General features: G+C 26.8%; 4 protein-coding genes across 4 annotated transcripts; all 4 read left to right on the top strand.

The window, feature by feature from the left end:
- Positions 1 to 2,983: 2,983 nt before the first annotated feature.
- Positions 2,984 to 4,254, top strand: LOC123300570. The gene is made up of 2 exons (XM_044883157.1): positions 2,984 to 3,114; positions 3,982 to 4,254. The coding sequence occupies exons 1-2, from the start codon at positions 2,992 to 2,994 to the stop codon at positions 4,252 to 4,254; spliced, it is 396 nt and encodes a 131-aa protein (XP_044739092.1). The 5' UTR covers positions 2,984 to 2,991.
- Positions 4,255 to 6,028: 1,774 nt separating this feature from the next.
- Positions 6,029 to 6,624, top strand: LOC123300567. The gene is made up of 2 exons (XM_044883154.1): positions 6,029 to 6,225; positions 6,397 to 6,624. The coding sequence occupies exons 1-2, from the start codon at positions 6,097 to 6,099 to the stop codon at positions 6,622 to 6,624; spliced, it is 357 nt and encodes a 118-aa protein (XP_044739089.1). The 5' UTR covers positions 6,029 to 6,096.
- Positions 6,625 to 6,866: 242 nt separating this feature from the next.
- On the top strand, positions 6,867 to 7,791 carry LOC123300830. The gene is made up of 2 exons (XM_044883477.1): positions 6,867 to 7,051; positions 7,465 to 7,791. Exons 1-2 carry the CDS (start codon positions 6,926 to 6,928, stop codon positions 7,699 to 7,701), a joined length of 363 nt encoding a protein of 120 aa, XP_044739412.1. The 5' UTR covers positions 6,867 to 6,925; the 3' UTR covers positions 7,702 to 7,791.
- A 6,823-nt stretch (positions 7,792 to 14,614) lies between these two features.
- On the top strand, positions 14,615 to 15,877 carry LOC123300655 (venom allergen 5-like). Its single transcript, XM_044883261.1, has 2 exons — positions 14,615 to 14,853; positions 15,084 to 15,877. Exons 1-2 carry the CDS (start codon positions 14,685 to 14,687, stop codon positions 15,728 to 15,730), a joined length of 816 nt encoding a protein of 271 aa, XP_044739196.1. The 5' UTR covers positions 14,615 to 14,684; the 3' UTR covers positions 15,731 to 15,877.
- The last annotated feature ends 3,634 nt before the right edge of the window (positions 15,878 to 19,511 follow it).

Below are 19,511 nucleotides of genomic sequence, written 5' to 3'. Positions count from 1 at the left end.
CATATCGTGTATGGGATTTTCTAGTCTTACAGCCGAATGACATTAGTAAAACTAATTAACGGGTTAAAGTTAATCAGAGGTGATATAACTGGACTCAAATATCATTTTTTACAAAAATAAAAATTTATTTAGTAAAAGGTATTTTTTTTATAAGATAAAATTTTCTGGGACCATTTTTGAAAATTTCTTTTAAATATATTTTTTTCCAATTTTTCTTAATGAAATATTTTCATTTATGAAATTATTAATCATTGCCAATATTTGCTAAGTTCTCATATTTACGAATTTTTTTGGTTACAATCCAGGTTGCTAAAAACTTTTACGAAAAATGAATTTCTTTTTATATGGTAATCTGGTTTACCGCCAATATGAGAAACGTGTTTGCGAACATTCTTACCGATTATTATTAGGAAAATTTCCTTTTGATTAAAGTTACCAATAAACCGATAAATTTTATTGTGATTCAATAATTTCTTCTAAGAAATAATTTTGAATTATATTTTGTAACTATAATTTATTTTAATATTAAATGAATATTAAAGCTCAGCTTACACTAAAAGTATGATATAATTAAGGAGGATAAAATTGGCGTATCAATTGAATTGTATTTAGATTGCAAACTGTTGTAAATGATGCGACAAAATTACAACTGTTACAGTCGTACTACATTTACGCAAAAGCTTATTAAACCGTAAGCTTACAGCAGTTTACAATCAAGAGCTTTAAGCATTAAAATAATCAATAGTTGTTTCGAGTTTGTAAGAGTTTGTAAAGATTTCACTCAAAGTTTTCAAAGAATATCCAAGGATCACAATAATTCTTTAGCTTAGATTTAAGTCAATAACATAATTAGAAATGTGATATTTAATACAAATTGAAAAAAGCGATATCACTGAAATTTTTGATCGCCAATTTTTTGAAAAAAAAAATGCCTGTATAAAATATTAGTAATCAAAAATGAATTTTTTTTTTATAAGAAAACTTTTAATGTCTTTTTTAACGACCAACGTTAAGCACATCGAAAATAACGACGTAAAACTTGTTTTATGGCAAGGAAATTATTTAATGTTTTCACAAAACTAGAATAATTGGGCCTCAAACAAAATGTGCAATATTATGATTATAATGAAAATAATTTTTCCATAAAAACACATAAACTTAAACACTGAATATATAAAAAATTGCATTGTGACGTGTAAAGACCTGTAGATACTAACAATCGGAAAAGAGTCCTTTTCTAATTACAAGGTGTTGAAATTTTTGATGAAAAATGATTTTTTGTTGAATATTGAAACACCGGCTTAGAAAAATTGGAAAGTTAGCAACATTTTAGCAATATTCACAATAATTTCTTTTTTTCTTCAATTGCAACCCACTGTTTCTAAAAAAAGGACGGCTATAAGTGTATAGAGATAATTGTCATTTATCAATTGATGAAGTTATGCTATTATAATTAAGACCACCCTGTATAAATAATTCATATATTCAATGTTTTTGTAAACAACCTGTATATTAATAAAATAACATAATAGGCTCAATCATATATTTTGATATATTTTTAATATACTATATTTTGTTATTGTTATAATAAATTTGAAAATTTTATCGATTATGAAGCATATATTGAAAAATTGTAATATTATTGATTATATAAAATATATTTTTAAATAAAAACTATATGCCTATAAACTATGTGTATTTTATATTATTTGCAAAATTTTGGAAATTTATTTCTGTTATTACCCAAGAATTCTAAGAATAACACATATCGTAAAAAATATAAATCATAAAATAATACATATCCATGCAAATGTACAAAAAGCACTGAATCCTCAAAATTCGTTGGGTAAGTACAAGTAATTTAGTTATTTTTGTTAAGGTAGTATGATCACGGTGCTTAGGAGGAGAATAGACCTATTAGATAAATTTGTTACTAATGTCATTTTTTTTGCTAAATACTACTTTTTTATCGAATCATTTTTGAACAATCATTCTCGAAAAACATCATCCAAAACTTTTCCGGTGGTTTTATATAACCGCCAGATTGCCACAATTATACCACCTTTCTGGCTCTGTAGTAGGAACCGTCCGAAAAGCATTGCATGATGATTTTCATGAATGACTATTAAAAAATAATTAGTTAATGCAAAAAAAGGTTATAGCAAACTAAATTATTTAAAAAGTAACACATTTTTTTAATCGTCCTTTGATTACGCCATGGTAATCAGCGCTATAAACATCATTTTCGTTCCAGTAATCCGACAGCCTGCCATACTATATAACAAATACCTCATGTGTCAGTCATCTAATTCATTTTTTTTGAAATGTATGCAACTTGTATTACAATAATGTAATGTGATTAGATTACTTTCAATATGATACAAGAAAAGTTTTAAATAATCTACCGTTTATGTTAAAAGAAAATTATTGACAAGAAAATAAGCAGAATATGTTTACTGTCGAAAGCATTGAGAAATAGAGTGTTGTTATAAAAAGACAAAGCTAATTTTCAATCCTTTCGACAGTTTCAAAATTTGTGCCTTTCACGGCCAAGTATATATGGAATAGAATAGTGTTCAAACTAAAACACTTCCCAATGCTTGAATTTACTAGCTCCATTAAAATTAATACAGGGATAAAATTTTTAATTAATATTTAAACCACGTAAGCCTTTACAGTTTTGCACCATCTCGTCTACACACTTTTACGTAATAAAACAAAAACAATTAGTAGATTAGTACAGAAAAGTGTTAAAACAAAAATATTCCCATAATGATCTGGAAAATAATTCATATGAGTCACGCAGAATTTAATTTTGTGTATTTTGATTCAAATTTTGTGATGAATCAGTAAGAAAATTATCTTATATAAATAAATGGATATTAATTTTTAAATGCAATACCTTCTCGATTTATCGACAAAGTTTGTATGTATTTAAATCACAACAAATAAATAATAAAGCCAAAATTTTTGAACACAAAATATACAAATATGAATAATTATTTCATTGTTATATTATTATTTTCAACTATTATTTCGATAACTTCTGGAAAAACATTTTTAGATGGAAAACGTGTAGAAGAAGATCGATTGGTTTATCATCGATTTATCAGAGTAAGAAATTAGAAATTTTTTTAATCTACTTTATTGTCTATTTTAATACACAGTGTAACAAGAGTCTTGGCACACCTGATCGATTATTTATCTGAGAAATTTGATGGATCACTAGGGACCTTTGTTAATTATAATATTTATTTTGTGGATTTCATAATACATTCGGAGTTAAAGTTTTATAATAAGGAATGATATAGCAAGTAAATTTTACTATACTTTATCATCAAACTTTTTTTTTTAAAAATATAAAATTTTGCGATTTATATCAAATTTGGAATTTAACATAAAATTAAAATACTTTTCGTTTAATATTTACCTGACGAATTCAATGTCCAGAAATGCCAAGTGTCTCTTGATACACCCTGTATCAATATAATACACAAAAAGTACTTTTGATTATTCCAAAAACATGTGTCTATTAAAATTTATATAATCGCCACTTTTCTCTTTATCGCTGGAGTATGCCTCCTTTCATAAATTTTCCTGTAGTAATTTTTCGTAGATGATTAATTTCACAGCAGGGAAATAAAATAGTTTTAAAGTCAAAACATCTTTGGCATACAATAACAGTCACTTTTGTTTTATCAACAAAGATGTGACCAAAAATGAGCCTCGGAGCGAAATGAATCGTGGCAAAAATATCCACTTTACCGCCTTAAATTAGTTTTCGGTACTGGACTAAAACTTTTACCTGATAACTAGAAATTAAGTAAACCTTGGCTCGTAGGAATATTTTTGAGAAGAATATTTTTGGAAGGACTAACATTTTGCTGAAAAAGCAAATATGTTTTGAAAATTAGACCATTCTTACTAATAAAGCACTAATTCTAAAACAGAATTTCTGAAATTTTTGTCTTATTTTTACAGGCACCATCAAATCCACTACTAAAATTAACCAGACAAGTGATATATCCAGAACGAAATATTTATAAACGTTTACAAGCCAAACTTGTTCAACGTTTACCAACAATCACCCAAATCAATATTACCGATATTGAGCCATCACATTACGATAGTTATGGAATTGTTTCAGTAATAGCTGGTGGTCCTGGACATCAATATGTTATTATCGAATTAAAATCTGAAATGGGACGACCATTAAATTATGAAATAACAATTCATGCAATGTATACCTATTAGTCCAATTCTGAGAATATTTCCAAAAAAAAAAAGGAAATTTTGCAAGCCAAAAATTTGTGTATGTGTTCAAAAATGAAAATTTTTTGGCTACATTCTTGTACGAGCCTTTTTCTTATTTCAATGGAAGGAATCTAACATTCGATTAAATGAAAAGTTCTTGAGGATTTGAACGTTTTTTCTAATTTTTATACAAGAAGAGGAATAATACAATAAATTTTTTGTAATTTTATAATGTAAATAAGATATCATTTACCGTTTCAAAGGTAATATTTAATGTATAATAATTCTAGATTTAATTGGTAGTCTTTCTGAGTCAGAATATTTTTATAGTTCATTAATAATTATTTTCTAGTATTATTATTCCAAAGCATTTTGATATTTTGTAAACAAATGATGTAAAAAGTAAATAAATAAAACTTACATACACCTAATTCGGTAATATTTTTTATTCCCATATTTAGAAACAAGCATATATATACCTAGAAAATTGAATATTTTAGGCATATTATTTTCTATAGAGGGTCTCTAGAAGATATTACGCATTACCAGATACAGTACAGCTCAAAATGAGTTTATTTAGTTAAAATTGTGGCAGAACCATGTTGCTTTGTTTGGAAGCTCAGACAAAAAAGCCCACATAAATTTCCCCACATAATTTTCGAAAAATATAATAGTTTTAAGTATTATAAAAAGCTTTTACCTATATATCCAAATATAATGGAAGCGATGGGACGAAAAAGATTTTTCAAACATACAGGTAATAAAGTAAGTTAACAAAAAGGTGTAATAAAAAAGTTGTATGTCTTCGTAAACTCAATTTATATTTAAATCATAAACTAGAAATTTACACACTTAAATGCCAGCTTTTATGTTAAAGAACTAATAGTAACCTCAATAGAAATGGAGAAATGGACAAAAACTCAATTTTATAATAAATGCAATTTGTTAGTCTCAAGGTTTTTTCAAGTTCTTTTATAATACGCATTTTAAAAGCTTTGTCTTTTAAACAAAAATCAAAAACAAAAGAAAAAATTTGAAGTCGATAGTATAATCGATTTTTACAAGCCTGCAAAAAGTAATGAGAAATCAGGTAGGTCTGTATACGATTTTATTCTGACCGAAAATAGTTCACAGTATATGTTGATAGAATTTTTTATTTCATTGGTTTGTGGGAGACTTTTTCCTACTTTATATTGTTCGATAAATGAGTAAAAATTCGAATAAAAGTAAAGAGTAAAGAAAAAAAATCGAATCGACCGAAATAAACTATCACCAAAAAGAATAATTTTATGCTAGCCTGGCGCAATGTCTAGGCAACGTATGTCAAAGAAAAATCGAATCTATTCACTTTTTTTGTAATTTTGGAGACAAGCGTCTTATCCATTCATTATGACTTTATATTATTGAAATCTTACAAATTTTCATAAGTTTACGGTTGTTCTTGTTAATTTTACACATAAGTTACAGAACCCTAAAAATATGTCCATAAATCTACAAATTATTAAAAATATTTTTAATAATTCACATAAAAATAATCAAAACAAAATTTCTTGACAATTTCAAAATACTTAGTTAATTATTTTGACAAATAATCAAAATTTATTTTCTTCTAATCTCCAAAATAATATTTTGATATTATTAATAATATTCCATTGTATTGAAATATTTTGCTGAAATCCATTTATAATAATTTTCCCTTTCTCAATAAAAAAATTATTTTAAATAAAATTTATCAAGCGCCCTTTTATTTCAATTTTTGAATTCATTTTGTAAATACAATTATTGTTGAATAATTTTACAATAAATTATTAATTAACTTTTGGAAAGTTTCAATACATAAAAATGATTAAAATACTGCTAGTTTTTATTTTAACTTTGATACTATTATTTACGGGAACGATTGGGGGTCGTACTTTTTTGGATGGAAAACGGCAAGTCGGTGATAAAATTTTGTATCAAGAATATATTCAAGTGAGTAATTTTTTTGCTAAAATTATTTTAATACTTTTCATATAATGGCGAATCAGAAGTAATAACAAGGTACAAGGTTTCACAACAGAGCAAGAAAATTAACAAGCCATATTAGTACGAAGAATGAAAAACTCCCTGCGTAGTTAATTTCAATTGTTTTATAAATTTTAGGCTGCTGGTTCACCATTGCATCGAGTAAATCGACAAGTTGCTTTCGATGGCTTAAAAGGACGTAAAGTTACAATGATTAATGTCACAGATTTAGCATTGCCTACGTCAGAAAAAGGTGGTCGAGTCTCATTATTATCTGGCGGTGCTGGTTATACATTTGCCATTTTAGATTTTCGATCGGAAATATCGAAAGGACTAAATTTTGAAGTGGTTATTTATGGAAAATAAAAAAAGCGTTTATATTTTAAGAATACCTACTTATTAATATGAATTACTTAAACGATAGGCAATGTTTATAGTTTTTATGTAGATTCTGTTGTATAAACATGCATAAAATTATTTCAATTCATCATTGGATTGAAAATATATTTGTTTCTCTGAGTGTACTTAGATTAAACGTAAATTACTACTTTAGATAAAGGAATTAATTTAGAAGAATTTTTTAAAAATATTTTGGAATTAAAACCAATTGTTCTTTGATTGAAAATGATTAGTTTTAAAAGTGAAATTTAACCACGTAATAGCAAAAATGAATTTAAACTTTGTATTGTCGTTAAGCATTGTTGTAGTTTTAATATCTACAACTTTTGGTAAAACTTATTTGGAAGGTGTAAAAGGTGATGAAGATAAACTATTATATCGGCGGTTTGTAAAGGTAAGGCAATGAAAGTTTAATATATTTTTTTTTAGCTCAAAAAGAACCAAAACAAGATATTGATTGTTATTCAGATTCATAGCTTGATTTATTTTAGTTTTTTTCTTCGATTATTCCTAGAAAATGAATGAAAATGTGTTCAAAATTTATACACTTCAAGTTTTTGATTTATTATGCATATTTTCATATCAACCTAATCTTCTCCTTCCTAAAAGGTCCTTTATCGAAAAATGATCCGTCAATTTTCAAATTTGCATTCTATTACGAAAATTGTTTTGGAAAAAAGCGAAATGTGTTATTTTCAAGATTTAGAAAATATACCTCGATTTTTTCTGAAACTATCAAAGAAAATAATGCAAAATGAGAATAAAAGATATATTTCAATTTTTAGAAATCAAATTTATTATTTTTAGGCAGCTGGAACTCCATTAGGCCATGCATATCGTGAAATTGTGTATCCCGAAAAAGGTGAATCAGGTGGTCCAATTATAACATGTATCAATGCAACAGATTTATCTAGGCCCACATCGAAAAAAGGTGGAAAAGTGAATTTATTTTTGGGTGGTGTAAATAAGACATTTGCCGTGTTAGATTTCAAATCAGCGCTTTCACGAGGATTGGATTTTGACGTTAAGATTTATGGACATTAATTTTAATTGTCGTGTCTTTTAGCGATAAGTTTTGTTTGATATTACTTTGTATATATATTTTTAAAATAAAATGGTTTTTTTAATTTAAAACATCAAAGTGTAATATTTTAAAGTGCTCTATTTTTATGTTTAACAAAATATTTTTATTCAGTTAGTACAGTCACGGTACCTGATGTAGATATTATTCACTCTAGCGTTTACGTACAGCTTCGTTCGGGTGATTACAAGCAGAAATATTTAAAGAAATTATCAAATAGATTGACGGCAGTCATGGCCTCGATGAATCCAATCTGAGGCTCTTATCTACTTTTCTGGGGTTATAAAACATATATTTAGAATAATCAGACTAAAGACTCTAGTCGGATTTTTTCTGCCCTTGCGAGATCTTCGACCTTATATATTGATCAAATTCCATGATTTATACCTCATTTTGAAGCTTATCGTGCCGATCACTGACGAAAAATAGAGTCATGGTGTAAAAATATCCCGTTTAGGCAAGAACCGGCTAGATAAATAATATTTACATTTAATTTGGTCATTATGTAATTTGTATATCATATCTGTAATAAAATTGCCTATAAAGAAAAAGAAAAGAAAACCATGCGCTTTTAGCCATGAGTACGGTACTACGAAGTTCCATACGATTAGAGCTTGTTTTTGATTATTTTAGAGCTTGTTTTTGATTATTAAATTGAATATAGACCAAAATTATTTTAAGCAAATTTATGAATTGTATTATTTTGTGCTAAAACCATTTTAATTGTTTATTTTTAAATCACACTTTGTGGAAAAGCGAGGACAGTGTTCGCACAGCCGTAATACTTTATATTTTTGACGTAAGCATAATTAAGATGGCCCATGTTTTGCAAAACACTTGATTTATTTAGTTTTGATAAAAATAGTATTCAATTTTAAAGTGTTTGCTATTTTTAAAATGATTTTATTCACCGATTAGTCTGATTGTTCGAATATTGAAATTTCAATTTCTTCATATTTCTATATCGTATGAATGTATCATTTCATTCAACATATACATTTTTTCATTTGGGACTGAGGTAGAAATGAAAAACTTTGATTAGGAGAACCTTTCTAATATTATTAAGAACTCATATTTGGTGATAATTTTTTAGTGGTATCGGAAGTAAAAAAAAATTGTTTTGATCCACCCTAGTATAGATGCAGATGCACTCCAATGTAATCCCATCGGCGCCCATGATGAAGAAGCCTGACATACATACAAGATTTTAATCATTTACATAAAAAGATTTATAACATAAATAGTTTAACATCTTGTTTCATATCCGACGTGTATCAGAGACTATCAATAGCATATATTGTATCAATACATCACGAAAACAGAATTAATTATATTTTAAATATGGATAAAAATTTATTATTATGCCACAGAAATGACATATTGACACACCTCAAATTAATTAATTATGGCATAATCACTTTTAAATAAATCATAATTTATTATAGACTTTTATAAGGACAACTATATAAAAAATATTATAATTGTTTTTCCCGTTCTATATTGTGTCTTCTAATAAAAATAGCAAAGCTTTCGAAAAATAAAATTTATTTCAATGTCTTCTTGTGAAAATAAAACGCAAATTCTTTAGTAATAGTTATATCGTAGTAAAACTCGTAAATTTCGTTAACAATTTACAAATACTAGCAGAGTAGAAGTAAGTTCAGTTCGTAGATTTCTTATGAAGTCTAACATGGCTCATTTAGAAAGACAAAGTATAATATGACTCGTTTATCCTTTGTATACTTAAATTAAAAATTAGATTAATAAGTGAGCTGAAAAATGCATAGAATTTGCATAGAATATTAGAAAGTTTTCTTATCAAGTTAATGAAAAAGATTGGCAATATTAAACTTGAAATCAATTATTATTTATTATTGGTATTGTTCATTATCTAATCAGTAGCTAATTTATGTAAAAAATTTTATCACCGACTTAAACAGAAAAAAAATTGTCGGGTTTATATCAAGCATTTACCTGAACTTTGTATAAAAATCTGTCTTCTCATTTGTGATCGAAATCGTTCAACTCATTAGAATACTTTCCGATCATTTAGAAAATGTAGCTTTATATTTAGTATACAATTTCCAAAAATAAACTATATTCATCTATATTTGAGCTCGGAGCGAAAATAATAAAAACGAACTCCAAGCTTAAAAATCGCGACTTGCTCATAGCGAGCTTCTTCGGGATATTGAACTATCTAATGACTACACCAACACAAACTTTTTACTTTTTAATTCCAAAAACTTTAATTGGGTTACTTTTCACTTCAAGTACTTATTTTCTTGGATTAAGTGTATAGATCGTTGAACAAACAGCTAAGCAAACGCGTTTACTTCTGTTTTTAAATTTTTTTTAACAGTGTAGAAAAAAAACAAAATATAAATAATGAAGATCAAGGCTAAATAAACCAAAATATTACTTTCATCAAATAATAATTCATTGTGTCTAAGCAATTACATCATAACTTTTGTTTAAAATAATTAATCGATTAAACTGACAATAGGTTGTCTCATTCAAGTCTGGTAGAATAGATTCATCCATCATAAAATTAAACATTTAAGTTACTTCGCAAAAATATGATTTTCGAAAAAAAATTCAAGAAATTTGGAAACTGTAGAAAAGCATCAAATGAAGGTTTTGTGTGGAGAATATTTCTAAGATTTCAGTTCCGTGTTACAATAATTTTAGCTAAAACCATTAGTTATCACAGTGTAATTACTTTAACTGAAAATTTCCACATATTTTTCTAATAAAATTAAAAGGGGAATGTCAAATGAGAAGGAAATTAACGGGAAAATAAAAAATAAATGACTCAGTTTCATGATCAAAATAATTATACTCATTTAATGGTATCAAATTTCAATCATACAAAGATAATTATATGATTTAGACAGATTAGTAATTGATACTTAAAGAGCAAAAAATAAGAGAATGACTCAACATTTTAGTTCTTTCCTAAATTCATTTGAATACTCGTCCCATTTTTTAAAAATAAAGTTTAGCTAATTGGAAATTTTAACAATTTATAGTTTGTCAAAATTTGCTATCTCCAAGCATGGTAGAGTAAGGTTGGACTTTTTATTTTAAAGCTCGGCGAAATTTGATGAAAAATGAGATTAAAATATCTTGAATTAATGATGCACCATCAATAGACCAGTTCCTATCCCGAGGAATGGGTCGAAGTGAGCTATAAAAGTTTTTGGGTGGATTTTAACAATTGATATAAGTGGCGCCCAGGTCAGATCTCCAACCCCTTTTTCGGGCTAGGAACTACCAACTGGTCTATAATTATAAGATTCGAAACGTTAATTTCCATGTTAAATTAAAAATTTCGGTACCTTCTCACAAATTTACAGAAAAATACTTTATACACAACGAGGATTATTATTATCCCGGAAGTTTTATAGGAGACAAATTTGTTTTTTTGCAATCATCTAGAATTAAACATAATTTCCTTCAAATAATTCATCGTTGGATTAATTATATGACTCATTACTTACTTAATTATGATTTTTTAATTAGATTTTAGCCTCCAACTGAGAACCATTTAGTTTCCCAGTCATTATTGTTATTCAAAGAAGACAATACAACCCCCAAACAATTTTATATAACAATTAAGAAAATTTTAAGAATCGTTGAGTCTACCAAATACAAGAACTATTTTTTACGTCAAAAAAAATTTTAATAAATTATATCTTTTACTAATAAGTTCTTTTGTGTTATGGTTCGAGAACTGGCAACGTTTTCGAGCTTCATTTTAAGACGGCTGAACTTCTGGATATTTCTTTTGTTTTTGAACTTAGGTAGGGGTGAAGTATGTCTCGCATCTGATAATGGTTGCGTTTACTAATGCTGGATACGCTCTTGTAAAACAAAGAAATTTCTTTCGGGCACACTAAGCAATATTTTATTATTAGACTTATATGTAGCACGATGGTAGCAATCGCAAAATAGACCCATCGTCCTAAAATGTACTGCATAGTACAAAACTAACTAGAGAAATAATATTAAGATTTAATGTTGTTAATTATGTAATTTGTATATCATATCTGTAATAAAGTTGCCTATAAATAAAAAGAAAGTAAATTACTCACTTATATATTAATTTTCTACCCTGATTTTTGCCACGGATATCGCACTACAAGATTCCACACAGATCAAGCTAGTAATTAAAGTTGCTAAAAGAACATGAAAAATAACTTTAAAATAATGCGCACTAAACGTAGCAAATGTTCTCAGTTGTCAAGCATACGCTATCCGTATTCTTTTTCAATGAAAAAGTAAAAATCCAAAATTCCAGTCTGAAACTTTTTCGAGACGTTGCTAGTTCTTATACCTTTATAGTTTACTTTTGATTTAACTCAGAGCAAAAAAAATTTTATTGTAAACAAACTACTTTTAATTCAAGTTTTTTTCAATAGAATTATTAAAAAATTATTATGTTTACTTCCTCATTTTTGTATTATAGTTAATTGTATGAAGTATTTATTAGAACATAATTATTTTATTTCAAGGTGGAAAAATATAAAAAAGGCTTTAGCAGAGCTTTGTTTAAAACAAATGAAAAGTAGATTATAAATTTGCCCACTATAAAATTACCTAAAAGTGGTCTAGATAATATATTGAACACCTCAAGCTTTTCTAAAAAATGTACGTCAAAAAAGTATTTTTGATTTGACTAATTTTAAATTGAAGATTAAAACGAAATATTTCCCAAAGCCTCCACCATATTCATAGTAATATATATTTTATAATATTCTTTAAGTCTCTTCCACCATAAATCAATTCGGTAGCAAAGATGAACCAGATCTTAAAATTTTTTATTGACTTTTCTTTTAGTTTTAAGTAATATGATTGTTTCGACAAGTTGTTTCGGCAAAGATTTTTTGTCTTTATTTCTGATTAAAACGAAAAAATAGCGTCATCTCTAGGGCCAATCTTTACAATCAGTAATTTCCTGGTCGCTTTTTAACAAGTAGATTATCAGCGAAATTTGCATAGCTACCTTTAGTTATTTAAAAAAGTATGCCTTTTTAAGAACATACTCAACTGAAAATTAGCCTAGACATATACTTTACACCATAGCCCATATTTTCAATGTTGAGAAATAGACTTAAGCAGTAAGTTTTGTGTTCTAACCCATTTCTATAAATAAATTAAAATTAATTAAATTAAATAATAATTGTTTTTTATTACTTTTTTTAATTAAATATTTTATATCTAATTGATTTGCTTTCATGTAAACTACACAGTAAATTTATTTATATTAATAGGATATATATAAAATAATTCTATATATCATTTACTCAATACAATCAAAGATATTACAGAGCATTCGTAAAATATTTAAGAATATAATCATATTCTATTATAAAGGATTATTATAAAAGAATCAAGGTCTACCATCATTTTCAATTAAGTCCATTATCTTCGTTTAAGAATTTGAAAATAAAAAAATAAAACTCGAACTTTTTTTGGTAAAAACACTGACTTTGATTGTGAATTTCTAATATATTGTACAAAGAATCGATATGAATTTTTCGCAAAAGACGTATAAAAGGATGATTAATTGGTAAATAAAATTTCAAATTTTTTAGATCTTTTTAATTTTTTCGGTATCGAAATACCTTAAATAAAAATTGAAAATACAAAAATTAGTTTAGTAAATTGGTATCTATGCAATATTGAAAAACTACACCATTATTGATAAGTAGTAACAAATTGATAAGAATGTTGTCAAAAATTTTAATTAGAGAAGTGTGTTTATTGTGTTTTGATAACTTTCGAGAACGATTCAAGTCACAAACGAACTTTATATGCTATTTTTACAATATGTAAATGAAAAAAAACAAATACAAACCTACAAAATTAGTATTCCATTTATAATATAGTTAACATGCTTTAGATAGATCAGTGTCCAGCATACTCGAGTCCGGAACAACTAAACCCCGGTTCGTATCTAAGTGGGGTTTTGTTTGAATTCATAATTAAATAATTTATTTTGTTACGGTCAAAATCGTACTTTTTTAGGCAAATGTATGAACAAGTGGGATTTATTTTAGATTATTTTAAATCCCACCCCCTGGCAGAACAAAAGAGTGATTTGTATTTTAGGTACAGCCCTTTGAAAGCGTGATATACTGAACCGCCTACCCTAGCGTTTGTGTTTCGAAATGCTCTGAAAAAAAGAAAATTTTATTAAATTATATACAGATTATCATTACCTACTACTCTTCGCTCTAGTATTTATAAAATGATAATAGTAATAAAAAACACCTACATAGGATTAACCTTAATTATTTGCTAAGCCACAAGACTTTGAAAAACTTGTTAATCATGCAAGAACTAAAAATAAAATGTATGTGAATAAAATTGAAAAATTAATTTTGTCGTGAAGTCATGGTTGGATGACATATTAAATTTCTTTAAAAAAATGAGTAAATTTGAATAAAGTTTCTTTCTAAATTGAAAGTTGACAAATTAAGAAGGAAAAAAATAGAACCGGTTTTGTGAATTTTTTCTTGGCTTTTTTGGGATTTCACTTTTTACCATTTGTTAATGATAATAAGGGTCTTGTCAGACAAACTATCCATGTTGAGTCGTGACTGGCTGGAGTTGAAAGCCGTCACTGCACAAATGGCGTCCACCTAATAGAAATCTAGATGTTAATGAATGATTTTGATGTCCTATCTACCTTCAGAATTTAACAAACCCATTATACCACAAATAAATCTTACATTGAAAAATGAATGAATTATAAAACAAATAATTCCTCTCAAACAAAACACAAAATCTCGTCGCTATAAATATTAAAACGACAGATCAATACAGATGGTGATTTAGTGTTTGTTTGAGCTGCAAAATTTAAAAAATAAATTGTTATTTTTAATCAGATGCAAGAAACAGCATCACAACATTTTCATAAAACTATTCTTATTAAAAAATGATGTATTCTTGTTTAGTGATTAAATCAATTTTATTATTTTTAATAATTTTACCATTATTTGTGTCGGCCAGCTCAATACAGCAAAATTATTGTGATATTACGTGCAAAAAGAGTTCAAAAGTGTATAAGCACACAATGTGCGTTAATAAAGGATGTCCTATTAAAGGTATGTTTAAATCAAACACCCGGTATTAATAAAATATATATAATTTAATATCGAACTTGCTTAGCGTTATTACTCTCAAATTCTCTATTCATCACTGCATTTTTGGAATGCAGTTATTAAGGAACACCCCATATATTTCTTGCATAAAATTTTCTTGTGAAAGTTTAAGAAAACTAATTTTATTTTTATCTTGACTAAATTTTGTGGATTAATTCTAATGAAATTTATAGGTACATGTGCAAAAATTCAACAAACACTATTAACTGAATCTGAAAAACGTTATGTGCTACATATCCACAACAAATTACGGAACCGTATTGCAAGTGGTCAAGTAGTGAAACAACCGAAAGCAGCAAACATGAATCAATTAATATGGGATGAAGAACTAGCACATATTGCACAATGCTGGGCGAATGCTTGCCAATTTGAACATGATCAATGTCGTGATATAAAAGGAGAACGTGTCGGCCAAAATATCGGTGTATTTGGTTCAACGAAATCATTGAAACAAATTAAAGGAACCGCTTCTCTTGGAAAAATAGTCAATAATTGGTTTAAAGAAGTCAATTTATACAATTCGACATTTGTAAAGAAACATGCATCGAATCCAAAATGTGGACATTATACACAACTTGCATGGGGCAGTACAACTCGTGTAGGATGTGGACAAATATTTGGATTTAATAAGAAAGGTAATAAAACCTTTAATCGAATTTATCTGTATTGTAATTATGCAGAATCGGGAAATTGGTTACGTGAACCCGTCTATGTGGAAGGAAGACCTTGTAGTAAATGTAAATCCAGAAAATGTAGTAAAAAATACAAATCATTGTGTTCGAATCCATTGAAACGGAAGGGTTTTAATTTAACATCATAATTGCGTAAATCGCAAAAAAAAATTAGATTCGTATTGAAAATTTTCCGTAGAAAACCATGATTAAAAGTATGTCATTCTATACCATCACGCGTTAATCCAAAATAGAAGATTTTGCAAAATAGATGTCCAATTTTTAAAAGTCGGAAAATTTTCAATTCAAACTTGAACATTCAAAAAAGAATATTTATTTATTTAAATAATTAGGTATACTTAAAATAATTAAACCTCAAAAGTATTAATTCGATTTGAATCTCGTTAGACTGTGATTTGTACGAATCTTGACTAAATTTGTAAAAAATTTAAATGAAGAATAGGCCTTTGCCCTAATGTCGATTTCAACGTATCTTTCGCTAAAATTAAAATCGGTTGGATACAAAAAGGAGTTATGGAATCAATTTCCCATTCATCTGTGTCTATTTTAAAAAGGTATTGATTTTATAGAATATTATTTCTAAATGCGGGTACAGCTCGAAATATAATTATTAAAAATAAAAACAATTGTCGCTTGTTCTAAATCATCTAAATCGCCTTAAGTTGTCTGTCCATACGAGAATGTACCCCGAAAATTTTGATACGAAACGCACTTATATTTTGACAACATCGCTTGAAAAAATCTGAGACTTCCAATGAGCCTGTTTTTTAAGCAAATTTTTAATTTAATAATAGATTTCTCAATTAGTTTAACTTTCAAAAATAAAAATATTAGAATGATAAAAAAAAAAATTAAAAAATTTGTTCGATTTTGTATAATTTTCAATGTCTACTTTTAAACACTAATTTATACTTGAAAATAACATTATAAATAATATCAAATTAACGAAAATATGATCTGAAATGAAAAAATCAATTTTGATTATTTGCGAAATAAATTTATGAAAATTTTAGTAAAAACTAGTATTTTTGGATGAAATCCAAAGAAAAATTAAAAAATAAAATAACGTAACAGGCTCATTATATTTACTTTTATTAAACGAAGATTTTCCAAAGAAATAGTTTTTACCTATTATGGTTAAAGTATTTTTATTTAAATTTTTTTAAATAAGAAAATAAATAAAATTCCACTAAATTTAACCTAAATAATTCACATGATGTCATCGAAAATATCGTGTAAGCAAACAATGCGAGTGAGAGGTCTTTATCGAGTAGTTTTTTTCAAGTTTATTGCAATTATATTTGAATAAAAAATTATTAAAAGTGATAGTTACTTAACATTTTGTAAAGATTATTGTTATTTCATAAAATTGAGGACTTATCCTTTAAAAAGAGGTCATCAAGTTAAAAAAAAATATTATTTTTTAATAAGCCATAAATTATTATAATTATTTTTAGATTGGAAAAATTTTATGAATTAATGTGTACACAAAAATATGTATTATCATTTTAAACTTATTTTTTTTAAGATTTTAATAAGTTTTATAATAAAAATTAATCAATCAAAATATTTTAATCTAATCTTGTTCGAAATAACAATCAATTATCAATTTTTACATGTAAACAAAGTATTTTAAAGTGTTATTAAAAAGTTTACTAATAAATATTATTAATAATTAATGCATATAATTAATTATAAGCTACTGTTATATTTGATAATAATTTTATCGTTAAAATTAAAATAAAATATAATTTTTATTAATTCGCATAATTATGAAAAAAATTATTTTGAAGTATATGCAACTGCTAATACATTGTAAGTATTACAGTTGCCACAAAAACCAAAATAAGTTTTGTAACAAATTATTGTATTATAATAAACTGGTTAATTAATTTTCTTTTGTAAGTTAACGAAAATTTGTTTAATGAAGTTTAATACAGTTTTATTGATCAGAGTTTTATGTCTATGATTTATTCAAGATAGATCAAATTCAAAAAGCATAAAAATCTTGCTCATTTGACGATTAAATAAGTATTTTATAGGATATCTCCAAAAACACTCCAAAATAAAAAGTTATCGCATAGAATATTAGACGATAAATGAAAATCTACCAACCCAATCGTTAAATAAACCCGATCAACGAACTTTTTGGATCAAACTTACATATGTCAAAATCAAAAAATGTTTGTTATTTACTCGATTGTTCAAAGGAGTGCCCTTGAAAATTGTAAAAAATCGAGAAAAAAAGCTTTTTCCACAGTATTTAAAATAAGCAAAAATCGGATCTATTTCAAGATTAAATATGTAATTTTCGAGATTTCGTCCTCAGAGTACAGTAAAAGATGTTATATAAGCCGGCTAATAAAGTAAAATGAAAGAAACTGGTCGCATTTTACTAAAACTCTTAGATAAACAGTGGCGGATTAAGTATTTTGCCGCCCTAGGCCCTGTCTGATTAGCCGCCCTTTTTAAAAGATGAAATTTTATTTTTTTGAATCCGTTTATACGGTATACTGTGGACGGTCTATACCGTGTAGACGGTATACCGTGTAGACGGTATACCGTATAGACGGTATACCGTCTACACGGTATAGACCGTCCACAGTATACCGTATAAACGGATTCAAAAAAATAAAATTACGGTTTAGACGGTATACCGTCTACACGGTATAGACCGTCCACAGTATACCGTATTGCCTGAAAAAGATGAAATTTTATTTTTTTGAATCCGTTTATATTATTTATCCGTTTATAATACTTATATCAATTCATATATGAAACACCAGAATCATTGAAAATAAAATAAGAAAACATTGTGCAATTCTAGAAGCGGCTTACATGTAAGATTAATTTTACTAAAGATACAAAAAATCAACAGAGCTTTGAAAATTCTTCAAAAAAAGCTTATCAATATTCAATTATTTCTGTTATAAAACATTTTTTATCAGTGTTGCACTCACAAATAAAAAAGTTAATCAGAAAATAAATTCCATTCTATTTCATAGAAATTTATTTGTAAATTTATATAAAAAAAATTCGAATAGATCCTTAAAATGTTTTGTCGTTACATTATAACAGATTTAAAATTTTGACATTCTGAAAAATTTGCCGCCCCCCAAATTGTGCCGCCCTAGGCCCGGGCCTCACGGGCCTAGGCGGTAATCCATCACTGTAGATAAATATCATTAGTAAGGCATAGGTCAACGCAAGTTTTCTTAAAAAATAATAAATAGGCAACTTGTATCACGTATCAGTTATACATGTTTAATAATTTTTCGATTATTATTAACTAGCTCATGCCTTATGTTATTTAACTCCTAAGAAACACATTCCATGAAGTTTTAGCAAAATTCAAGCAATTACTTTCATTTTCCTTTATTTGTAACACCTTCAGCTGATACCCCAGAAATTTACCGTTCAATCGCAAAAACAATGACAATCTGATGTCTATGAATTATGAATTAGCAAAATACAGGCAGTAAGGATCAGGATCTCTAGGATTAAGGATCTAAAAAATTAAACAGGAAAAATAAAATAAAAAATTTATTTTATAATAAACTTATAAATTTTTTATAATTGTATAAAAAAATAATATATCAATAACAATTCAAATAAAAATTAAGTAAGTTATAGGCTTTTCCATTTTAAATTACAGTAGAATCTCGATAAGTTAAAGTCCAAGGGAAACACAAAATATTTTAAGTTATAGAGGTTTTAAGTTATCAAGTGTCTATGTTAGGTAAAGGTTAATATAGAGGTATGTACATGTTTCTGTGTACCCTAGTTAATATAGAGGTATGTACATGTTTCTATGTAGTTACTGAGGGCCTATACAGAGATTATTTATTTAAGTTATAGAAGTTGCGTCTTTTAAGTTATAGAGGTTTTGGGCTCTGATGGGAAGGGAAC

The sequence above is a fragment of the Chrysoperla carnea genome, chromosome 5 (genome assembly GCF_905475395.1).
Source record: "Chrysoperla carnea chromosome 5, inChrCarn1.1, whole genome shotgun sequence".
Taxonomy (NCBI): Eukaryota; Metazoa; Arthropoda; class Insecta; order Neuroptera; family Chrysopidae; genus Chrysoperla; species Chrysoperla carnea.
Note: the sequence above shows the minus strand (reverse complement) of the source record. Positions and strands in the feature narration are given on the sequence as shown.